At 43.9% G+C, this 21,170-nt stretch overlaps 1 protein-coding gene across 1 annotated transcript in view; it reads left to right on the top strand.

The window, feature by feature from the left end:
* Positions 1 to 11,700: 11,700 nt before the first annotated feature.
* The window catches only part of LOC139574866 (uncharacterized), a 12,149-nt gene continuing 2,679 nt past the window's right edge, over positions 11,701 to 21,170 (top strand). Inside the window, exons 1-8 of the mRNA XM_071399833.1 lie at positions 11,701 to 11,778; positions 12,371 to 12,484; positions 14,565 to 14,773; positions 15,316 to 16,339; positions 16,445 to 16,900; positions 17,262 to 17,361; positions 19,958 to 20,106; positions 20,327 to 20,439. Coding sequence (XP_071255934.1) covers positions 11,715 to 11,778; positions 12,371 to 12,484; positions 14,565 to 14,773; positions 15,316 to 16,339; positions 16,445 to 16,900; positions 17,262 to 17,361; positions 19,958 to 20,106; positions 20,327 to 20,439 — 2,229 coding nt within the window. The 5' untranslated portion in view covers positions 11,701 to 11,714. The remainder of the gene's footprint in view (positions 11,779 to 12,370; positions 12,485 to 14,564; positions 14,774 to 15,315; positions 16,340 to 16,444; positions 16,901 to 17,261; positions 17,362 to 19,957; positions 20,107 to 20,326; positions 20,440 to 21,170) is intronic.

Raw genomic sequence — 21,170 nt, 5'->3', positions numbered from 1 at the left:
TCAAATTTCCGCTTCAAGAGCCAATGGCGTGATAGAGGAAGAGGCTGTAGAGAATGATCCTGGCTGTGCTGCTCTACTTATTGTCCCCGCCTGGTGGAGGGGGTGCCCCAGGGCTATCTACCTGGCTATTTCTTTATGGTCTGGGCGGGTGTCTCAGGCGAGCGGGGTGGGATCATAGACATATACTCAGCAAAAAAAAGAAACGTCCTCTCACTGTCAACTGCGTTTATTTTCAGCAAACCTGTGTAAATATTTAAATATACAACTGAGACTGAGACATAAACTGAACAAGTTCCACAGACATGTGACTAACAGAAAGGGAATAATGTGTCCCTAAACAAAGGGGGGGGGTCAAAATCAAAAGTAACAGTCAGTATGTGGTGTGGCCACCAGCTGCATTAAGTACTGCAGGGGATCTCCTCCTCATAGACTGCACCAGATTTGCCAGTTCTTGCTGTGACATGTTACCCCACTCTACCACCAAGATACCTGCAAGTTCCCGGACATTTCTGGGGGGAATGGCCCTAGCCCTCACCCTCCGATCCAACAGGTCCCAGACGTGCTCAATGGGATTGAGATCTGGGCTCTTCGCTGGCCATGGCAGAACACTGACATTCCTGTCTTGCAGGAAATCACACACAGAACGAGCAGTATGGCTGGTGGCATTGTCATGCTGGAGGGTCATGTCAGGATGAGCCTGCAGGAAGGGTACCACATGAGGGAGGAGGATGTCTTCCCTGTAACGCACAGCGTTGAGATTGCCTGCAACGACAACAAGCTCAGTCCGATGATGCTGTGACACACCACCCCAGACCATAATGGACCCTCCACCTCCAAATCGATCCCACTCCAGAGTACAGGCCTCGGTGTAACGCTCATTCCTTCAACGATAAACGCAAATGCGACCATCACCCCTGGTGAGACAAAACCGTAACTCGTCAGTGAAGAGCACTTTTTGCCAGTCCTGTCTGGTCCAGCGACGGTGGGTTTGTGCCCACAGGCGACGTTGGTGGCGGTGATGTCTGGTGAGGACCTGCCTTACAACAGGCCTACAAGCACTCAGTCCAGCCTCTCTCAGCCTATTGCGGACAGTCTGAGCACTGATGGAGGGATTGTGCGTTCCTGGTGTAACTCGGGCAGTTGTTGTTGCCATCCTGTACCTGTCCCGCAGGTGTGATGTTCGGATGTACCGATCCTGTGCAGGTGTTGTTACACGTGGTCTGCCACTGCGAGGATGATCAGCTGTCCGTCCTGTCTCCCTGTAGCGTCCTTTCTCCCTTATTGCCCTGGCCACATCTGCAGTCCTCATGCCTCCTTGCAGCATGCCTAAGGCACGCAGATGAGCAGGGACCCTGAGCATATTTCTTTTGATGTTTTTCAGAGTCGGTAGAGTAGAGTACCGGTGAGAACTACTGTAGATATGTCTCTAGCTGTATCTGTATTTTTATCCAAGACCTTTGAAATGTTTTATCATTGTTAATGTAATGTAATTTGTTATTTAAAATAAAGTACCGGTATGTAATGTAATCTTAAATTAAATGTTTGTACGTGTGTGTGGTTTAAGTGAGGGATGTGTGGCCACTGTTGTTGGGTTGGATTGCAGAAATCGCACATTGAAAGCTGTGTGTGTGTGTGTGTGTGTGTGTGTGTGTGTGTGTGTGTGTGTGTGTGTGTGTGTGTGTGTGTGTGTGTGTGTGTGTGTGTGTGTGTGTGTGTGTGTTCCCTCTGATACAGTATGTCAAAGGTAGGCAACCCTGGTCCTGGAGGGCTGCAGGCACTTCATGTTTTTGATTAACCGACCAGGTAGACCAGGTGTGTTGAATTAAGGCAATAACTGAACTGTTCAATTAGCTCCGTAGCTCAGGATTTGGGGGAGAAAAATGAGGATATGGGAAAGAGAAACATAAGGAAAGACTGTGGCGAGCATAGGAAACTAGAACAAACCCTTTACACAAAGAGGCGTGGCAAAATAATGTATGGCAAGTTGTGATGCCTTGTAGAAGCTTCCTGTCTTCCTTTTGCACTCAACAATGTCTATGTGTTTATGCGTATACATGAAAGGCTTGTTGTGGTCTTCACCTGATACTCATCTGTACACCAAGATCCCACATCTGGAGCTTCAGGTTGTTGTACGTCACCACGTCTCCACGTTGAAGACGATGGCTATAAAACACAATGACAGAAATTAACCTCTCTGGGATATGTGGGACGGTAGCGTCCCACCTGGCCAACATCCAGTGAAAATGCAGAGCGCCAGATTCAAATAAATTACTATAAAAATTCAACTTTCATGAAATCACACATGCAATACACCAAATTAAAGCTACACTTGTTGTGAATCCAGTCAATGTGTCAGATTTCAAAAAGGCTTTACGGCGAAAGCAAACGATGCTATTATCTGAGGATAGCAACCAAACACAGACCATCATATTTCAACCCTCCAGGCGCGACACAAAACGCAGAAATAAAGATAATTCATGCCTTACCTTTGACGAGCTTCTTCTGTTGGCACTCCAATATGTCCCATAAACAGCACAAATGGTCCTTTTGTTTGATTAATTCCGTTGATATCTATCCAAAATGTCCATTTATTTGGCGCGTTTGATCCAGAAAAACACAGGTTCCAACTCGCGCAAAATGACTACAAAAGTTACCTGTAACTTTGTCCAAACATTTCAAACTACTTCCTAATACAACTTTAGGTATTTTTTAACGTAAATAATCAATAAAATTTAAGACGGGATGATCTGTGTTCAATACCGGAGGAAAACAACGTGTAACATGCCTCTAACAAAGAGTAAACTTCCCTCGAGCCTCGTTCTGAACAGTGCCACTTCTTCATTTCTCAAAGGAAAAACCTCAACCAATTTCTAAAGACTGTTGACATCCAGTGGAAGCGATAGGAACTGCAAGAAAGTCGATTAGAAATCTGGATTCCCAATGAAACCTCATTGAAAAGAGAGTGACGTCAAATAAAACAAATTCTGAATGGTTTGTCCTCGGGGTTTCGCCTGCCCAATAAGATCTGTGATACTCACAGACATGATTCCAACAGTTTTAGAAACTTCAGAGTGTTTTCTATCCAAATCTACTAATAATCTGCATATCTTGGCTTCTGGGCCTGAGTAGCAGGCAGTTTAATTTGGGCACGCTTTCCCTCCAAAATTTTGAATGCTGCCTCCTATCTTAGATAAGTTAAACACCTTGAGATATGAGCACACAGGTCAAAGAAAGGAATGCCCTTTAACCATCCACTCTATTTCTGACATGTGGAAAGACCATTTATTATAGTGGAGCACACAAAAAATGTATTATCCCTGTATGCACCTGGAACTAGAGAACATAACGTGCATGAACCACCTTAAAAAACAGAAGCGGTATATATTGGGAATGGCAGTGGCCACCTCTCCAACCTGCTGCTGCTACAGGAGGATGGCATTTATACCAGCTCCAGTATGCAGCGATAGAAGTTCAAGTAATGCTACTGTAGTGTAATGCTACTGTAGTGTAATGCTACTGCTACTGTAGTGTAATGCTACTGTAGTGTAATGCTACTGTAGTGTAATGCTACTGTAGTGATATGCTACTGTAGTGTTATGCTACTGTAGTGTTATGCTACTGTAGTGTTATGCTACTGTAGTGTTATGCTACTGTAGTGTTATGCTACTGTAGTGTAATGCTACTGCTACTGCAGTGATATGCTACTGTAGTGTAATGCTACTGTAGTGTAATGCTACTGTAGTGATATGCTACTGTAGTGTTATGCTACTGTAGTGTAATGCTACTGTAGTGTAATGCTACTGTAGTGATATGCTACTGTAGTGTAATGCTACTGTAGTGTAATGCTACTGTAGTGTAATGCTACTGTAGTGTAATACTACTGTAGTGTTATGCTACTGTAGTGTTATGCTACTGTAGTGTAATGCTACTGCTACTGTAGTGTAATGCTACTGTAGTGATATGCTACTGTAGTGATATGCTACTGTAGTGTAATGCTACTGTAGTGTAATGCTACTGTAGTGATATGCTACTGTAGTGTAATGCAACTGTAGTGTAATGCTACTGTAGTGATATGCTACTGTAGTGATATCCTACTGTAGTGTAATGCAACTGTAGTGTAATGCTACTGTAGTGTAATGCTACTGTAGTGTTATGCTACTGTAGTGTTATGCTACTGTAGTGTAATGCTACTGCTACTGTAGTGTAATGCTACTGTAGTGTAATGCTACTGTAGTGTAATGCTACTGTAGTGATATGCTACTGTAGTGTAATGCTACTGTAGTGTAATGCTACTGTAGTGTAATGCTACTGTAGTGATATGCTACTGTAGTGTAATGCTACTGTAGTGTAATGCTACTGTAGTGTAATGCTACTGTAGTGATATGCTACTGTAGTGTAATGCTACTGTGGTGTAATGCTACTGTAGTGTAATGCTACTGTAGTGTAATGCTACTGTAGTGTAATACTACTGTAGTGTTATGCTACTGTAGTGTTATGCTACTGTAGTGTAATGCTACTGCTACTGTAGTGTAATGCTACTGTAGTGATATGCTACTGTAGTGATATGCTACTGTAGTGTAATGCGACTGTAGTGTAATGCTACTGTAGTGTAATGCTACTGTAGTGTTATGCTACTGTAGTGCTACTGTAGTGTTATGCTACTGTAGTGTAATGCTACTGCTACTGTAGTGTAATGCTACTGTAGTGATATGCTACTGTAGTGTAATGCTACTGTAGTGATATGCTACTGTAGTGATATGCTACTGTAGTGTAATGCTACTGTAGTGTAATGCTACTGTAGTGTTATGCTACTGTAGTAATTGAGGGAGAAGAGTGGGACCAGGGCTGCTTGCCGTAGACCAGTGTAGTTTAAGCACACTTGTCAATAGCTATATCACCAGTATCTTGGTGTAGACCGATCCTGTTCTTTCTGAGCCATAAAGGTCCAGACCTCTAGGTAGATGTCATCAAGCAAGCCTCCTGGGATGCTACAGCGGGTTACTGCTGTGTCTCTGACATACATCCAGTGTCCCTTTCCTGTCGTTGAACGATAAATATGTAGCTGGGTTAGCACACAAATGAGCTCATATTGTACTGTTAACTAGCTGGCGTGAAATAGATAGCAACGTTAGTTTCAGAAACATAATGATGATGCCATGCATTTCTAAGTTACTGGGCTGACAGTTGGCATGAAATGACAAATGACTTGTCAGAAAAGGGCGACGTCTTCACTGTGAAATGACTAAACGAACTAGGTACAACACCCTCTTGGCTAACGCTAGTCAGTATAACAGACAGCTATGGGACGCTTGTTAGCGCAACACGCTAGCGGACTTTCAGTAGAGAAATACACATCCATAAACGCTATACAGTACGAGTTGTAACCCGTGATGGAGAGTACATATATATATAATCTGGAAATGGAATAGTATAGCGGTCTTTATATGTACCACAGAAGAAACAATACACGAAGAGTGACACCACGGCAGAAAGTTCCATGTTTCTCCCTTAAAACACCTATAGCATTAACCTTGGGATGCTTTATTTAACGTTGTGGACTTCTAATCTGCGACACATACCTTTCGGGAAATTTGTTTTTCACATGGATTTAGAGGATGATACTTCAGACAAGGAATAATTCTGGATAGCTAATTAAAATAAGAAAGTACCTTTATGAATTAGGAAGCCTTTTTGTGCTTTTTTTCAATACATAACTACTTTTTTTTAAATCGCTAAATGGGACGTTAGTTACCAAATAAGTTGTTTTCGGCCATTATCCAAAAACAAGTCCAAAACGCCATTATTTACCAATAGACTGAACAGGTGTAATGAACCTGTGTAAAAATGGCCATAACAAGCATTTTAATCACCTGTAAATGAACACTGAACAGGTGTAATGAACACTGAACGGGTGTAATGAACACTGAACAGGTGTAATGAACACTGAACAGGTGTAATGAACACTAAACAGGTGTAATGAACACTGAACAGGTGTAATGAACACTAAACAGGTGTAATGAACACTAAACAGGTGTAATGAACACTGAACAGGTGTAATGAACACTGAACGGGTGTAATGAACACTGAACAGGTGTAATGAACACTGAACAGGTGTAATGAACACTAAACAGGTGTAATGAACACTGAACGGGTGTAATGAACACTGAACAGGTGTAATGAACACTAAACAGGTGTAATGAACACTAAACAGGTGTAATGAACACTGAACGGGTGTAATGAACACTAAACAGGTGTAATGAACGTGTGTAATGAACACTAAACAGGTATAATGAACACTGAACAGGTGTAATGAACACTAAACAGGTGTAATGAACGTGTGTAATGAACACTAAACAGGTGTAATGAACACTGAACGGGTGTAATGAACACTGAACAGGTGTAATGAACGTGTGTAATGAACACTAAACAGGTGTAATGAACACTGAACGGGTGTAATGAACACTGAACAGGTGTAATGAACACTAAACAGGTGTAATGAACACTAAACAGGTGTAATGAACGTGTGTAATGAACACTAAACAGGTATAATGAACACTGAACAGGTGTAATGAACACTAAACAGGTGTAATGAACACTGAACAGGTGTAATGAACACTGAACAGGTGTAATGAACACTAAACAGGTGTAATGAACGTGTGTAATGAACACTAAACAGGTGTAATGAACACTGAACAGGTGTAATGAACACTGGACAGGTGTAATGAACACTGAACAGGTGTAATGAACACTGAACAGGTGTAATGAACGTGTGTAATGAACACTAAACAGGTGTAATGAACACTGAACAGGTGTAATGAACACTAAACAGGTGTAATGAACACTGAACAGGTGTAATGAACACTGAACAGGTGTAATGAACACTAAACAGGTGTAATGAACACTGAACAGGTGTAATGAACACTAAACAGGTGTAATGAACACTAAACAGGTGTAATGAACACTGAACAGGTGTAATGAACACTGAACAGGTGTAATGAACACTAAACAGGTGTAATGAACACTGAACAGGTGTAATGAACACTAAACAGGTGTAATGAACGTGTGTAATGAACACTAAACAGGTGTAATGAACACTGAACGGGTGTAATGAACACTGAACAGGTGTAATGAACACTAAACAGGTGTAATGAACACTAAACAGGTGTAATGAACGTGTGTAATGAACACTAAACAGGTGTAATGAACACTGAACGGGTGTAATGAACACTGAACAGGTGTAATGAACACTAAACAGGTGTAATGAACACTAAACAGGTGTAATGAACGTGTGTAATGAACACTAAACAGGTATAATGAACACTGAACAGGTGTAATGAACACTAAACAGGTGTAATGAACACTGAACAGGTGTAATGAACACTGAACAGGTGTAATGAACACTAAACAGGTGTAATGAACGTGTGTAATGAACACTAAACAGGTGTAATGAACACTGAACAGGTGTAATGAACACTGGACAGGTGTAATGAACACTGAACAGGTGTAATGAACACTGAACAGGTGTAATGAACACTAAACAGGTGTAATGAACACTGAACAGGTGTAATGAACACTAAACAGGTGTAATGAACACTGAACAGGTGTAATGAACACTGAACAGGTGTAATGAACACTAAACAGGTGTAATGAACACTGAACAGGTGTAATGAACACTAAACAGGTGTAATGAACACTGAACAGGTGTAATGAACACTAAACAGGTGTAATGAACACTGAACAGGTGTAATGAACACTGAACAGGTGTAATGAACACTAAACAGGTGTAATGAACACTGAACAGGTGTAATGAACACTGAACAGGTGAAATGGACACTGAACAGGTGTAATGAACACTGAACAGGTGTAATTAACACTGAACAGGTGTAATGAACACTGAACGTGTGTAATGAACACTAAACAGGTGTAATGAACACTAAACAGGTGTAATGAACACTGAACAGGTGTAATGAACACTGAACAGGTGTAATGAACACTAAACAGGTGTAATGAACGTGTGTAATGAACACTAAACAGGTGTAATGAACACTGAACGGGTGTAATGAACACTGAACAGGTGTAATGAACACTAAACAGGTGTAATGAACACTGAACGGGTGTAATGAACACTGAACAGGTGTAATGAACACTAAACAGGTGTAATGAACACTAAACAGGTGTAATGAACGTGTGTAATGAACACTAAACAGGTATAATGAACACTGAACAGGTGTAATGAACACTAAACAGGTGTAATGAACACTGAACAGGTGTAATGAACACTGAACAGGTGTAATGAACACTAAACAGGTGTAATGAACGTGTGTAATGAACACTAAACAGGTGTAATGAACACTGAACAGGTGTAATGAACACTGGACAGGTGTAATGAACACTGAACAGGTGTAATGAACACTGAACAGGTGTAATGAACGTGTGTAATGAACACTAAACAGGTGTAATGAACACTGAACAGGTGTAATGAACACTAAACAGGTGTAATGAACACTGAACAGGTGTAATGAACACTGAACAGGTGTAATGAACACTAAACAGGTGTAATGAACACTGAACAGGTGTAATGAACACTAAACAGGTGTAATGAACACTAAACAGGTGTAATGAACGTGTGTAATGAACACTAAACAGGTGTAATGAACACTGAACAGGTGTAATGAACACTGGACAGGTGTAATGAACACTGAACAGGTGTAATGAACACTGAACAGGTGTAATGAACACTAAACAGGTGTAATGAACACTGAACAGGTGTAATGAACACTAAACAGGTGTAATGAACACTGAACAGGTGTAATGAACACTGAACAGGTGTAATGAACACTAAACAGGTGTAATGAACACTGAACAGGTGTAATGAACACTAAACAGGTGTAATGAACACTGAACAGGTGTAATGAACACTAAACAGGTGTAATGAACACTGAACAGGTGTAATGAACACTGAACAGGTGTAATGAACACTAAACAGGTGTAATGAACACTGAACAGGTGTAATGAACACTGAACAGGTGTAATGAACACTAAACAGGTGTAATGAACGTGTGTAATGAACACTAAACAGGTGTAATGAACACTGAACGGGTGTAATGAACACTGAACAGGTGTAATGAACACTAAACAGGTGTAATGAACACTGAACGGGTGTAATGAACACTGAACAGGTGTAATGAACACTAAACAGGTGTAATGAACACTAAACAGGTGTAATGAACGTGTGTAATGAACACTAAACAGGTATAATGAACACTGAACAGGTGTAATGAACACTAAACAGGTGTAATGAACACTGAACAGGTGTAATGAACACTGAACAGGTGTAATGAACACTAAACAGGTGTAATGAACGTGTGTAATGAACACTAAACAGGTGTAATGAACACTGAACAGGTGTAATGAACACTGGACAGGTGTAATGAACACTGAACAGGTGTAATGAACACTGAACAGGTGTAATGAACGTGTGTAATGAACACTAAACAGGTGTAATGAACACTGAACAGGTGTAATGAACACTAAACAGGTGTAATGAACACTGAACAGGTGTAATGAACACTGAACAGGTGTAATGAACACTGAACGGGTGTAATGAACACTGAACAGGTGTAATGAACACTAAACAGGTGTAATGAACACTAAACAGGTGTAATGAACGTGTGTAATGAACACTAAACAGGTATAATGAACACTGAACAGGTGTAATGAACACTAAACAGGTGTAATGAACACTGAACAGGTGTAATGAACACTGAACAGGTGTAATGAACACTAAACAGGTGTAATGAACGTGTGTAATGAACACTAAACAGGTGTAATGAACACTGAACGGGTGTAATGAACACTGAACAGGTGTAATGAACACTAAACAGGTGTAATGAACACTAAACAGGTGTAATGAACGTGTGTAATGAACACTAAACAGGTGTAATGAACACTGAACGGGTGTAATGAACACTGAACAGGTGTAATGAACACTAAACAGGTGTAATGAACACTAAACAGGTGTAATGAACGTGTGTAATGAACACTAAACAGGTATAATGAACACTGAACAGGTGTAATGAACACTAAACAGGTGTAATGAACACTGAACAGGTGTAATGAACACTGAACAGGTGTAATGAACACTAAACAGGTGTAATGAACGTGTGTAATGAACACTAAACAGGTGTAATGAACACTGAACAGGTGTAATGAACACTGGACAGGTGTAATGAACACTGAACAGGTGTAATGAACACTGAACAGGTGTAATGAACACTAAACAGGTGTAATGAACACTGAACAGGTGTAATGAACACTAAACAGGTGTAATGAACACTGAACAGGTGTAATGAACACTGAACAGGTGTAATGAACACTAAACAGGTGTAATGAACACTGAACAGGTGTAATGAACACTAAACAGGTGTAATGAACACTGAACAGGTGTAATGAACACTAAACAGGTGTAATGAACACTGAACAGGTGTAATGAACACTGAACAGGTGTAATGAACACTAAACAGGTGTAATGAACACTGAACAGGTGTAATGAACACTGAACAGGTGAAATGGACACTGAACAGGTGTAATGAACACTGAACAGGTGTAATTAACACTGAACAGGTGTAATGAACACTGAACGTGTGTAATGAACACTAAACAGGTGTAATGAACACTAAACAGGTGTAATGAACACTGAACAGGTGTAATGAACACTGAACAGGTGTAATGAACACTAAACAGGTGTAATGAACACTGAACGTGTGTAATGAACACTAAACAGGTGTAATGAACACTGAACAGGTGTAATGGACACTAAACAGGTGTAATGAACACTAAACAGGTGTAATGAACACTGAACAGGTGTAATGAACACTGAACAGGTGTAATTAACACTGAACAGGTGTAATGAACACTGAACGTGTGTAATGAACACTAAACAGGTGTAATGAACACTGAACAGGTGTAATGAACACTGAACAGGTGTAATGAACACTAAACAGGTGTAATGAACACTGAACAGGTGTAATTAACACTGAACAGGTGTAATGAACACTGAACGTGTGTAATGAACACTAAACAGGTGTAATGAACACTGAACAGGTGTAATGAACACTAAACAGGTGTAATGAACACTGAACGTGTGTAATGAACACTGAACAGGTGTAATGAACACTGAACAGGTGAAATGGGCACTGAACAGGTGTAATGAACACTGAACAGGTGTAATGAACACTAAACAGGTGTAATGAACACTAAACAGGTGTAATGAACACTGAACAGGTGTAATGAACACTGAACAGGTGTAATGAACACTGAACAGGTGTAATGAACACTAAACAGGTTCTAATTTTAATCACCTGTAAACACACACTGGACAGGTGAAAAAATCACATGTGCAAAAAATGACATTTGACACTTGAAAAAAGCAAGTGAAAAATGATAAATACAAGTGTTAAAACGATTTGAACCTTTTGGCCTTCCATATTTGACCCCCTTAGAAAAAAACGTGTCTCCATTGACAGTCCATGTTAATTAATGGCTGTATTTTAAGGCTCTAGGAAGACGTTGGGTGACTTGGTGAGAGGTATCAGAAGCGTCACTTGTGTGAATCACCCCGCCATATCCTGTAACTTGTAGAGAGAATGACGTAAGATCCCGGGACAGTATTTATAACCTCAGAGCGCTCCGTGGCGCGTGCATTAGACACTCGGATGATGGCTGAGTTCGAGGCAGAGTCGCTTCATTTCTCCGTGGGCATCCTCGGGATCTCCGGCGGTGAGTGAACATTTAGATTCTGATCGGTTCTACTTTTTATATAGCCTAAAACCTTCTAACGAATTAGCCGTGTATTGCGATTTAAATATATTGTAAAAATAAATGTATTATTGAGTTTATGAAGCAATGAGAAGTTAATCATAAAAACAATACTTTGCATTGTTAATCATAATCATATATAATAATCAAGATAATCAAAATAAAGAGTAAATAAGATGACAACACTTTAAAGCTCCCAAAATGTATATTCAAAGGTCCCACTCGAATATATTAGATCCAAAAAGGAGTGGGGATTTTTTTTTATGGCGTTGTCTTATTTTCTCTTTATTTTGATTATCTTTATAGGTCTCATATATAATATTGTGATCACTTAAAATGTGTGAGAAGGTTTATATTATATGTGTTATGTTGTACATGAATGCAGGCTGTTTCTCAGAATAGACTTCATGAGATGTGTACAGTACAGAAACTTGGCCAGTAGAGGGCGGATATGGAGCTGTGTTCGTGGCTTCTTCTCAAACAATGTTTTTCTTGTGTGAGTTTGTGGTCTGATGCCTGATGTCTTCTGACCTGTTGTTGTTGAACCCTGTAGGTTCTCTACTGCTGCTGGTGAATAACTATGGCAGCTCTCCTGAAAAATCCCTCATCCCCCATACTGCACTGGGGGTGCTGCTGCTGATCATCGCTGCCCTCTTGGCCTACTCTGGTACCCTACCTACTGTTTATTACTCATAATAACCCTACTCTGGTATTCTACCTACTGTTTATTACTCATAATAACCCTACTCTGGTATTCTACCTACTGTTTATTACTCATAATAACCCTACTCTGGTACCCTACCTACTGTTTATTACTCATAATAACCCTACTCTGGTATTCTACCTACTGTTTATTACTCATAATAACCCTACTCTGGTATTCTACCTACTGTTTATTACTCATAATAACCCTACTCTGGTAGACTACCTACTGTTTATTACTCATAATAACCCTACTCTGGTATTCTACCTACTGTTTATTACTCATAATAACCCTACTCTGGTATTCTACCTACTGTTTATTACTCATAATAACCCTACTCTGGTACCCTACCTACTGTTTATTACTCATAATAACCCTACTCTGGTATTCTACCTACTGTTTATTACTCATAATAACCCTACTCTGGTACCCTACCTACTGTTTATTACTCATTATAACCCTACTCTGGTATTCTACCTACTGTTTATTACTCATAATAACCCTACTCTGGTAGACTACCTACTGTGTATTACTCATAATAACCCTACTCTGGTAGACTACCAACTGTGTATTACTCATAATAACCCTACTCTGGTAGACTACATACTGTTTATTACTCATAATAACCCTACTCTGGTAGACTACCTACTGTTTATTACTCATAATAACCCTACTCTGGTATTCTACCTACTGTTTATTACTCATAATAACCCTACTCTGGTACCCTACCTACTGTTTATTACTCATAATAACCCTACTCTGGTAGACTACCTACTGTTTATTACTCATAATAACCCTACTCTGGTAGACTACCTACTGTTTATTACTCATAATAACCCTACTCTGGTAGCATATCTACTGTTTATTACTCATAATAACCCTACTCTGGTAGACTACCTACTGTGTATTACTCATAATAACCCTACTCTGGTAGACTACCTACTGTTTATTACTCATAATAACCCTACTCTGGTGGACTACCTACTGTGTATTACTCATAATAACCCTACTCTGGTAGACTACCTACTGTTTATTACTCATAATAACCCTACTCTGGTAGACTACCTACTGTTTATTACTCATAATAACCCTACTCTGGTGGACTACCTACTGTGTATTACTCATAATAACCCTACTCTGGTAGACTACCTACTGTTTATTACTCATAATAACCCTACTCTGGTAGACTACCTACTGTTTATTACTCATAATAACCCTACTCTGGTACCCTACCTACTGTTTATTACTCATAATAACCCTACTCTGGTAGACTACCTACTGTTTATTACTCATAATAACCCTACTCTGGTACCCTACCGACTGTTTCTTACTCATAATAACCCTACTCTGGTACCCTACCTACTGTTTATTACTCATAATAACCCTACTCTGGTAGACTACCTACTGTTTATTACTCATAATAACCCTACTCTGGTAGACTACCTACTGTTTCTTACTCATAATAACCCTACTCTGGTACCCTACCTACTGTTTATTACTCATAATAACCCTACTCTGGTAGACTACCTACTGTTTCTTACTCATAATAACCCTACTCTGGTAGACTACCTACTGTGTATTACTCATAATAACCCTACTCTGGTAGACTACCTACTGTTTATTACTCATAATAACCCTACTCTGGTACCCTACCTACTGTTTATTACTCATAATAACCCTACTCTGGTAGACTACCTACTGTTTATTACTCATAATAACCCTACTCTGGTAGACTACCTACTGTTTATTACTCATAAGAACCCTACTCTGGTACCCTACATACTGTTTATTACTCATAAGAACCCTACTCTGGTACCCTACATACTGTTTATTACTCATAATAACCCTACTCTGGTACCCTACATACTGTTTATTACTCATAATAACCCTACTCTGGTAGACTACATACTGTTTCAGCTAGACATAAACAAATATTTTTTCCGTCCGTCCCTCCCTCCCTTCCTCTAACTATCCCTCCCTCCCTCCCTCCCTCCCTCCCTCCCTCCCTCCCTCCCTCCCTCCCTCCCTCCCTCCCTCCCACCAGGTGTGCGACGCAGCTTGTCCCAGTCCCATTTGTTCTCCAGTGTGTGTCTGACAGTGTCGGCCCTTTGGGGTGGATCCGGCCTGATCTACCTGCTGGTTGGGGAGCGGGTGCTGGGGGCCACAGAGCTGAGGACCTCTCTGGTCCCTGGTCTTGCAGCCTTCACCCTGGCCCTCCTCATCCTGGCTATAGTCTCGCTGTTCCAGAGAGAGGTGTGTAATGTGTGCTCTCTGGGGGGGGAGTTCAACAATTCTGGTAACTTTCCAAAAACTCCATGGTTTTACAGAAATCCTGTTTGAAGGGTTATGTCTTTGTAATTCCAGGAATCTTCCGACCAGGATTACTGTAAACTTGTAATTCCAGGAATCTTCCAACCAGGATTACTGTAAACTTGTAATTCCAGGAATCTTCCAACCAGGATTACTGTAAACTTGTAATTCCAGGAATCTTCCAACCAGGATTACTGTAAACTTGTAATTCCAGGAATCTTCCAACCAGGATTACTGTAAACTTGGACATTTTTGGGAAAGTTACTGGAATTTGGCAACCCTAAGCAAAGTAAAACGTTTGTTATTCACTGTAATAATGTTTTGTATTGTTGTATTGTATTTTTACATTGTACTTTATTGTTATATTGCGATGCTGTATTGTTGTATAGTACCTTATTGTTGTATTGTATTGTTGTATTGTACCTTATTGTTGTATTGTATTGTTGTATTGTATCTTATTGTTGTATTGTATCGTTGTATTGTAGGTGGTCTTCTTTATCATCGCCCTCTCTATCAGTCTGGCTTGTGGGCACCAAATCGCCGGTCTCTCCTCTCCGGGCTTCGGCCAGTCTGCCACCGCCGCCTGCTACCTGCTGGTCGCTCTGGTGGGGGCGTACTTCGGCTGTGGCCGCCTGCTCTCCTTCATCACCCGGGGTAGAGTGGAGGCTCCTGGGACACGGCTGAGGAAGAGGAAGGCTGGGGGTCAGGGGTCCAGAGGTCCAGAGGACTGTAACGACGTGGTGCCTGTAGGCCTGGTGATGAACCTCCTGTCTGCCAGTGTGTTAGCCTGCCCCCTACTGGCCGTGGTTCCACAGCTCTCTGCGGGTCACGTCCCCTGGCTGTGGACGGCTGCTGTATTCCAGCTGGGGGTGTGTGTCCTCTCCTACAGGGCCATGGACTCTCTGACAGCCACCTTCTATGGCTTCACCTCCATCCTACACTTCACTGAGGGCTACAGCGCTCTCCTCACAGCTCCCTCCTTCTCCATCCTCCCCTCCTCCCCGGTTCCCTTCCCCGTTGTCTTCTCTGTTCTGTTCTTCATCCTGGCTCTGTTCAGTTGTCAGAAGAGTCTAGCTGAGGGTCTGTATCAACTGTTCTTCGTAGCGTATACCATCGCCCTCGCCGCCCAGCCATCCCTGTCCTTCCAGGCCGGGGCGCAGGGCGTACAGGCGGCCATCTTTGTCGTGTCAGCTGTGATGCTACTGGTCACCTCCTACAACATGTCAGCCAATAGGATCCCTACGGGGGAGGGCGTGTTCAAGGCCATGGTGATGCGTATCAGCAAGCTGACGCTCCGCCCCCGTGACAGACAGCTCCACGAGCCTTACCTGGGCTACTCCAGGTATGCTGACGCCGAGGTGTTAGGCCACGCCTGCTCCGTGCTCGCTGCCTTCTCCATCACGTCGTCCGTGGAGGAGCGGGACCCGCTGGTTGTGCTGGTGTTGCCGTGGGCTGTGGTGGCTGGGGGCGTCCTACAGTTGCTGGTCGGCTCTGTAGCCTTCTCCCGAGGTAAGACCCAAGCATTATTAACAGCTTACAATTCAATAGTTGTTCTGTTCGTGTGATTATTGTATATCCAACACGTGTTCATCGTGTTCATTTCCGGTACCGTAGGTAAGACACTGGAGAGCACAGCATTCATCCTGTACGGTGTCATGTGGTCCATCTGGGGGCTGACGCGGTACGGCGGTCTCTACGGTGACACCCGAGGCTTCAGCGTAGCGGTCGGCATCATCAGCTTCCTGTTGTTCAACAGTCTGGTGACGGTAGGAGCTCTGTTCCTGAACGTAGCCTGGTTCCTCTACGCCGCGACCTTTCACCTCATTATCATCTCCTTTCTGCTGGACGCCGTCGGAGCACTGCCTTATGGGTACGATATCGGCGTGTCTATCGTGTTCGGCCTGGTGTCTTTCTACTGCTTCCTGTCTGGTCTGTTCAACATGACCTTCCTGACACCCCAGTTGCCCCTGGGAAGGGCCCTGGTTAGGCTGAGCGGGGATGGAGGAGGAGGACGGGACGTCTGTCCACATGTCCCGGCACGCAAGGCCACCGCTGTTCACCAGATAGCAGGTAAGAGGGAGGCAACTAACCTGGGGTCTGTCCCAAATGGCACCCTATTCCCTTAATAGTGTACTGCTTTAGACCAGAGGGTTCTCTCCCTCTCTCTCTGTCTCTCTGTCTCTCTCTCTCTCTCTCTCTCTCTCTCTCTCTCTCTCTCTCTCTCTCTCTCTCTCTCTCTCTCTCTCTCTCTCTCTCTCTCTCTCTCTCTCTCTCTCTCTCTCTCTCTCTCTCTCTCTCTCTCTCTCTCTCTCTCTCTCTCTCTCTCTCTCTCTCTCTCTCTCTCTCTCTCTCTCTCTCTCTCTCTCTCATACTGTAACACGAAGCCTGATACTGTAACAAGAAGCCTAAGTCTGTGTCTGTCTGTCTCCAGAGATCATGAAGAGTGGGGGTATATGTGGGATGCCCACTGACACAGTCTATGTACTGGTAGCAGCCTGTAACAGACCTGAGGCTGTGGAGAAGGCATACAGGTGAGTTACACTGCTTACTAGGCACATATACATCTCATTGGATGTATAAATGTTGTATTCACAATGCTTCATAGTGTTAGGCTGGTCCCAGATATGTTTCAGCTGCCTCTCCAACCCCTTTGTCACCCCTAGAGACAGTAGTGCTGATCCAACCCCTAAAGACAGTAGTGCTGAGCCAACCCCTATAGACAGTAGTGCTGATCCAACCCCTATAGACAGTAGTGCTGAGCCAACCCCTATAGACAGTAGTGCTGAGCCAACCCCTATAGACAGTAGTGCTGAGCCAACCCCTATAGACAGTAGTGCTGAGCCAACCCCTATAGACAGTAGTGCTGAGCCAACCCCTATAGACAGTAGTGCTGAGCCAACCCCTATAGACAGTAGTGCTGAGCCAACCCCTATAGACAGTAGTGCTGAGCCAACCCCTATAGACAGTAGTGCTGATCCAACCCCTAAAGACAGTAGTGCTGATCCAACCCCTATAGACAGTAGTGCTGAACCAACCCCTAAAGACAGTAGTGCTGATCCAACCCCTATAGACAGTAGTGCTGAGCCAACCCATATAGACAGTAGTGCTGATCCAACCCCTATAGACAGTAGTGCTGAGCCAACCCCTATAGACAGTAGTGCTGATCCAACCCCTATAGACAGTAGTGCTGAGCCAACCCCTATAGACAGTAGTGCTGAGCCAACCCCTATAGACAGTAGTGCTGAGCCAACCCCTATAGACAGTAGTGCTGATCCAACCCCTATAGACAGTAGTGCTGAGCCAACCCCTAGAGACAGTAGTGCTGAGCCAACCCCTATAGACAGTAGTGCTGAGCCAACCCCTATAGACAGTAGTTCTGAGCCAACCCCTATAGACAGTAGTGCTGATCCAACCCCTATAGACAGTAGTGCTGAGCCAACCCCTATAGACAGTAGTGCTGAGCCAACCATGTCTATAGAGCTGCTGCTACTGCAGCCATCATCTCATGTCTATAGAGCTGCTGCTACTGCAGCCATCATCTCATGTCTATAGAGCTGCTGCTACTGCAGCCATCATCTCATGTCTATAGAGCTGCTGCTACTGCAGTCACCATCTCATGTCTATAGAGCTGCTGCTACTGCAGTCACCATCTCATGTCTATAGAGCTGCTGCTACTGCAGCCATCATCTCATGTCTATAGAGCTGCTGCTACTGCAGCCATCATCTCATGTCTATAGAGCTGCTGCTACTGCAGCCATCATCTCATGTCTATAGAGCTGCTGCTACTGCAGCCATCATCTCATGTCTATAGAGCTGCTGCTACTGCAGTCATCATCTCATGTCTATAGAGCTGCTGCTACTGCAGCCATCATCTCATGTCTATAGAGCTGCTGCTACTGCAGCCATCATCTCATGTCTATAGAGCTGCTGCTACTGCAGTCACCATCTCATGTCTATAGAGCTGCTGCTACTGCAGTCACCATCTCATGTCTATAGAGCTGCTGCTACTGCAGTCATCATCTCATGTCTATAGAGCTGCTGCTACTGCAGTCATCATCTCATGTCTATAGAGCTGCTGCTACTGCAGCCATCATCTCATGTCTATAGAGCTGCTGCTACTGCAGCCATCATCTCATGTCTATAGAGCTGCTGCTACTGCAGTCATCAGTAAACACGGCATACTTTTCTGACTGCTGAGTACCAACTATCAATCATTTAGATTATGTATTTTCAGCTAGAGACACAGTACCTCACGAAGCAACAGCTGCTGTCTCTCCCTGTCTCTCCCTGTCTCTCCCTGTCCCTACCTGTCTCTCCCTGTCTCTCCCTGTCCCTACCTGTCTCTCCCTGTCTCTCCCTGTCCCTACCTGTCTCTCCCTGTCTCTCCCTGTCTCTCCCTGTCCCTACCTGTCTCTCCCTGTCTCTCCCTGTCCCTACCTGTCTCTCCCTGTCTCTCCCTGTCTTTCCCTGTCTCTCCCTGTCTCTCCCTGTCTCTCCCTGTCTCTTCCTGTCTCTCCCTGTCTCTCCCTGTCCAAACCTGTCTCTCCCTGTCTCTCCCTGTCCCTACCTGTCTCTCCCTGTCTCTCCATGTCCCTACCTGTCTCTCCCTGTCTCTCCCTGTCCCTACCTGTCTCTCCCTGTCTCTCCCTGTCTCTCCCTGTCCCTACCTGTCTCTCCCTGTCTCTCCCTGTCCCTACCTGTCTCTCCCTGTCTCTCCCTGTCCCTACCTGTCTCTCCCTGTCTCTCCCTGTCTTTCCCTGTCTCTCCCTATCTCTCCCTGTCTCTTCCTGTCTCTCCCTGTCTCTCCCTGTCCAAACCTGTCTCTCCCTGTCTCTCCCTGTCCCTACCTGTCTCTCCCTGTCTCTCCCTGTCCCTACCTGTCTCTCCCTGTCTCTCCCTGTCTCTTCCTGTCTCTCCCTGTCTCTCCCTGTCCCTACCTGTCTCTCCCTGTCTCTCCCTGTCTTTCCCTGTCTCTCTCTGTCTCTTCCTGTCTCTCCCTGTCTTTCCCTCTAGGTGTAAGCAGCATCTGAATAAACTATTATCCCCGTCTCTCCCTGTCTCTCCTTGTCTTTCCCTCGAGGTGTAAGCAGCATCTGAATAATCTATTCTCCCTGTCTCTCCCTCTAGGTGTAAGCAGCAGGCCCAGGACCGGCCCATGTCTCTGTGGGTCTCCTCTATAAACCAGTTAGAACCGGTCAGACCCCTGCTGTCTCCTCTGCTCTGGGACTTCATGAGCGCTGCATGGCCCTCCTCTATCAGCATGGTCATACCCAGGGGTTAGTGGGGGACTTATTAACACTGTGTGTGTGTGTGTGTGTGTGTGTGTGTGTGTGTGTGTGTGTGTGTGTGTGTGTGTGTGTGTGTGTGTGTGTGTGTGTGTGTGTGTGTGTGTGTGTGTGTGTGTGTGTGTGTGTGTGTGTGTGTGTGTGTGTGTGTGTGTGTGTAGTGTAGTTTAATGAGTTATTGTGATGAGTATGTCCTGTATTCTTCCACCAGGCCCGTGGATGGAGATGTTTGGTCTGGGGGAATCAGCTAAACACATTGGAACCCCTCAGAGCATCGCTATCAGGAACCCAGACTGTGCGGTAGCTACTCATCTTATCAACCTGGTACGAACCCTAACCCCTGACCCCTAACCTCTGACCCCTAACCCTCAGAGCATCGCTATCAGGAACCCAGACTGTGCGGTAGCTACTCATCTTATCAACCTGGTACGAACCCTAACCCCTGACCCCTAACCTCTGACCCCTAACCCTCAGAGCATCGCTATCAGGAACCCAGACTGTGCGGTAGCTACTCATCTTATCAACCTGGTACGAACCCTAACCCCTGACCCCTAACCTCTGACCCCTAACCCTCAGAGCATCGCTATCAGGAACCCAGACTGTGCGGTAGCTACTCATCTTATCAACCTGGTACGAACCCTAACCCCTGACCCCTAACCTCTGACCCCTAACCCTCAGAGCATCGCTATCAGGAACCCAGACTGTGCGGTAGCTACTCATCTTATCAACCTGGTACGAACCCTAACCCCTGACCCCTAACCCCTGACCCCTAACCCCTGACCCCTAACCCCTGACCCCTAACCCCTGAACCCTAACCCCTGAACCCTAACCTCTGACCCCTAACCCTCAGAGCAGCTATCAGGAACCCAGACTGTGTGGTAGCTACTCATCTTATCAACCTGGTACGAACCCTAACCCCTGAACCCTAACCCCTGACCCCTAACCCCTGACCCCTAACCCCTGACCCCTAACCCCTAACCCCTGACCCCTAACCCCTGAACCCTAACCCCTGAACCCTAACCCCTGAACCCTAACCCCTGAACCCTAACCCCTGA

This window comes from Salvelinus alpinus, chromosome 4 (assembly GCF_045679555.1).
Source record: "Salvelinus alpinus chromosome 4, SLU_Salpinus.1, whole genome shotgun sequence".
Classification (NCBI taxonomy): domain Eukaryota; kingdom Metazoa; phylum Chordata; class Actinopteri; order Salmoniformes; family Salmonidae; genus Salvelinus; species Salvelinus alpinus.
This window is presented reverse-complemented; position numbering and strand designations above follow the sequence as displayed.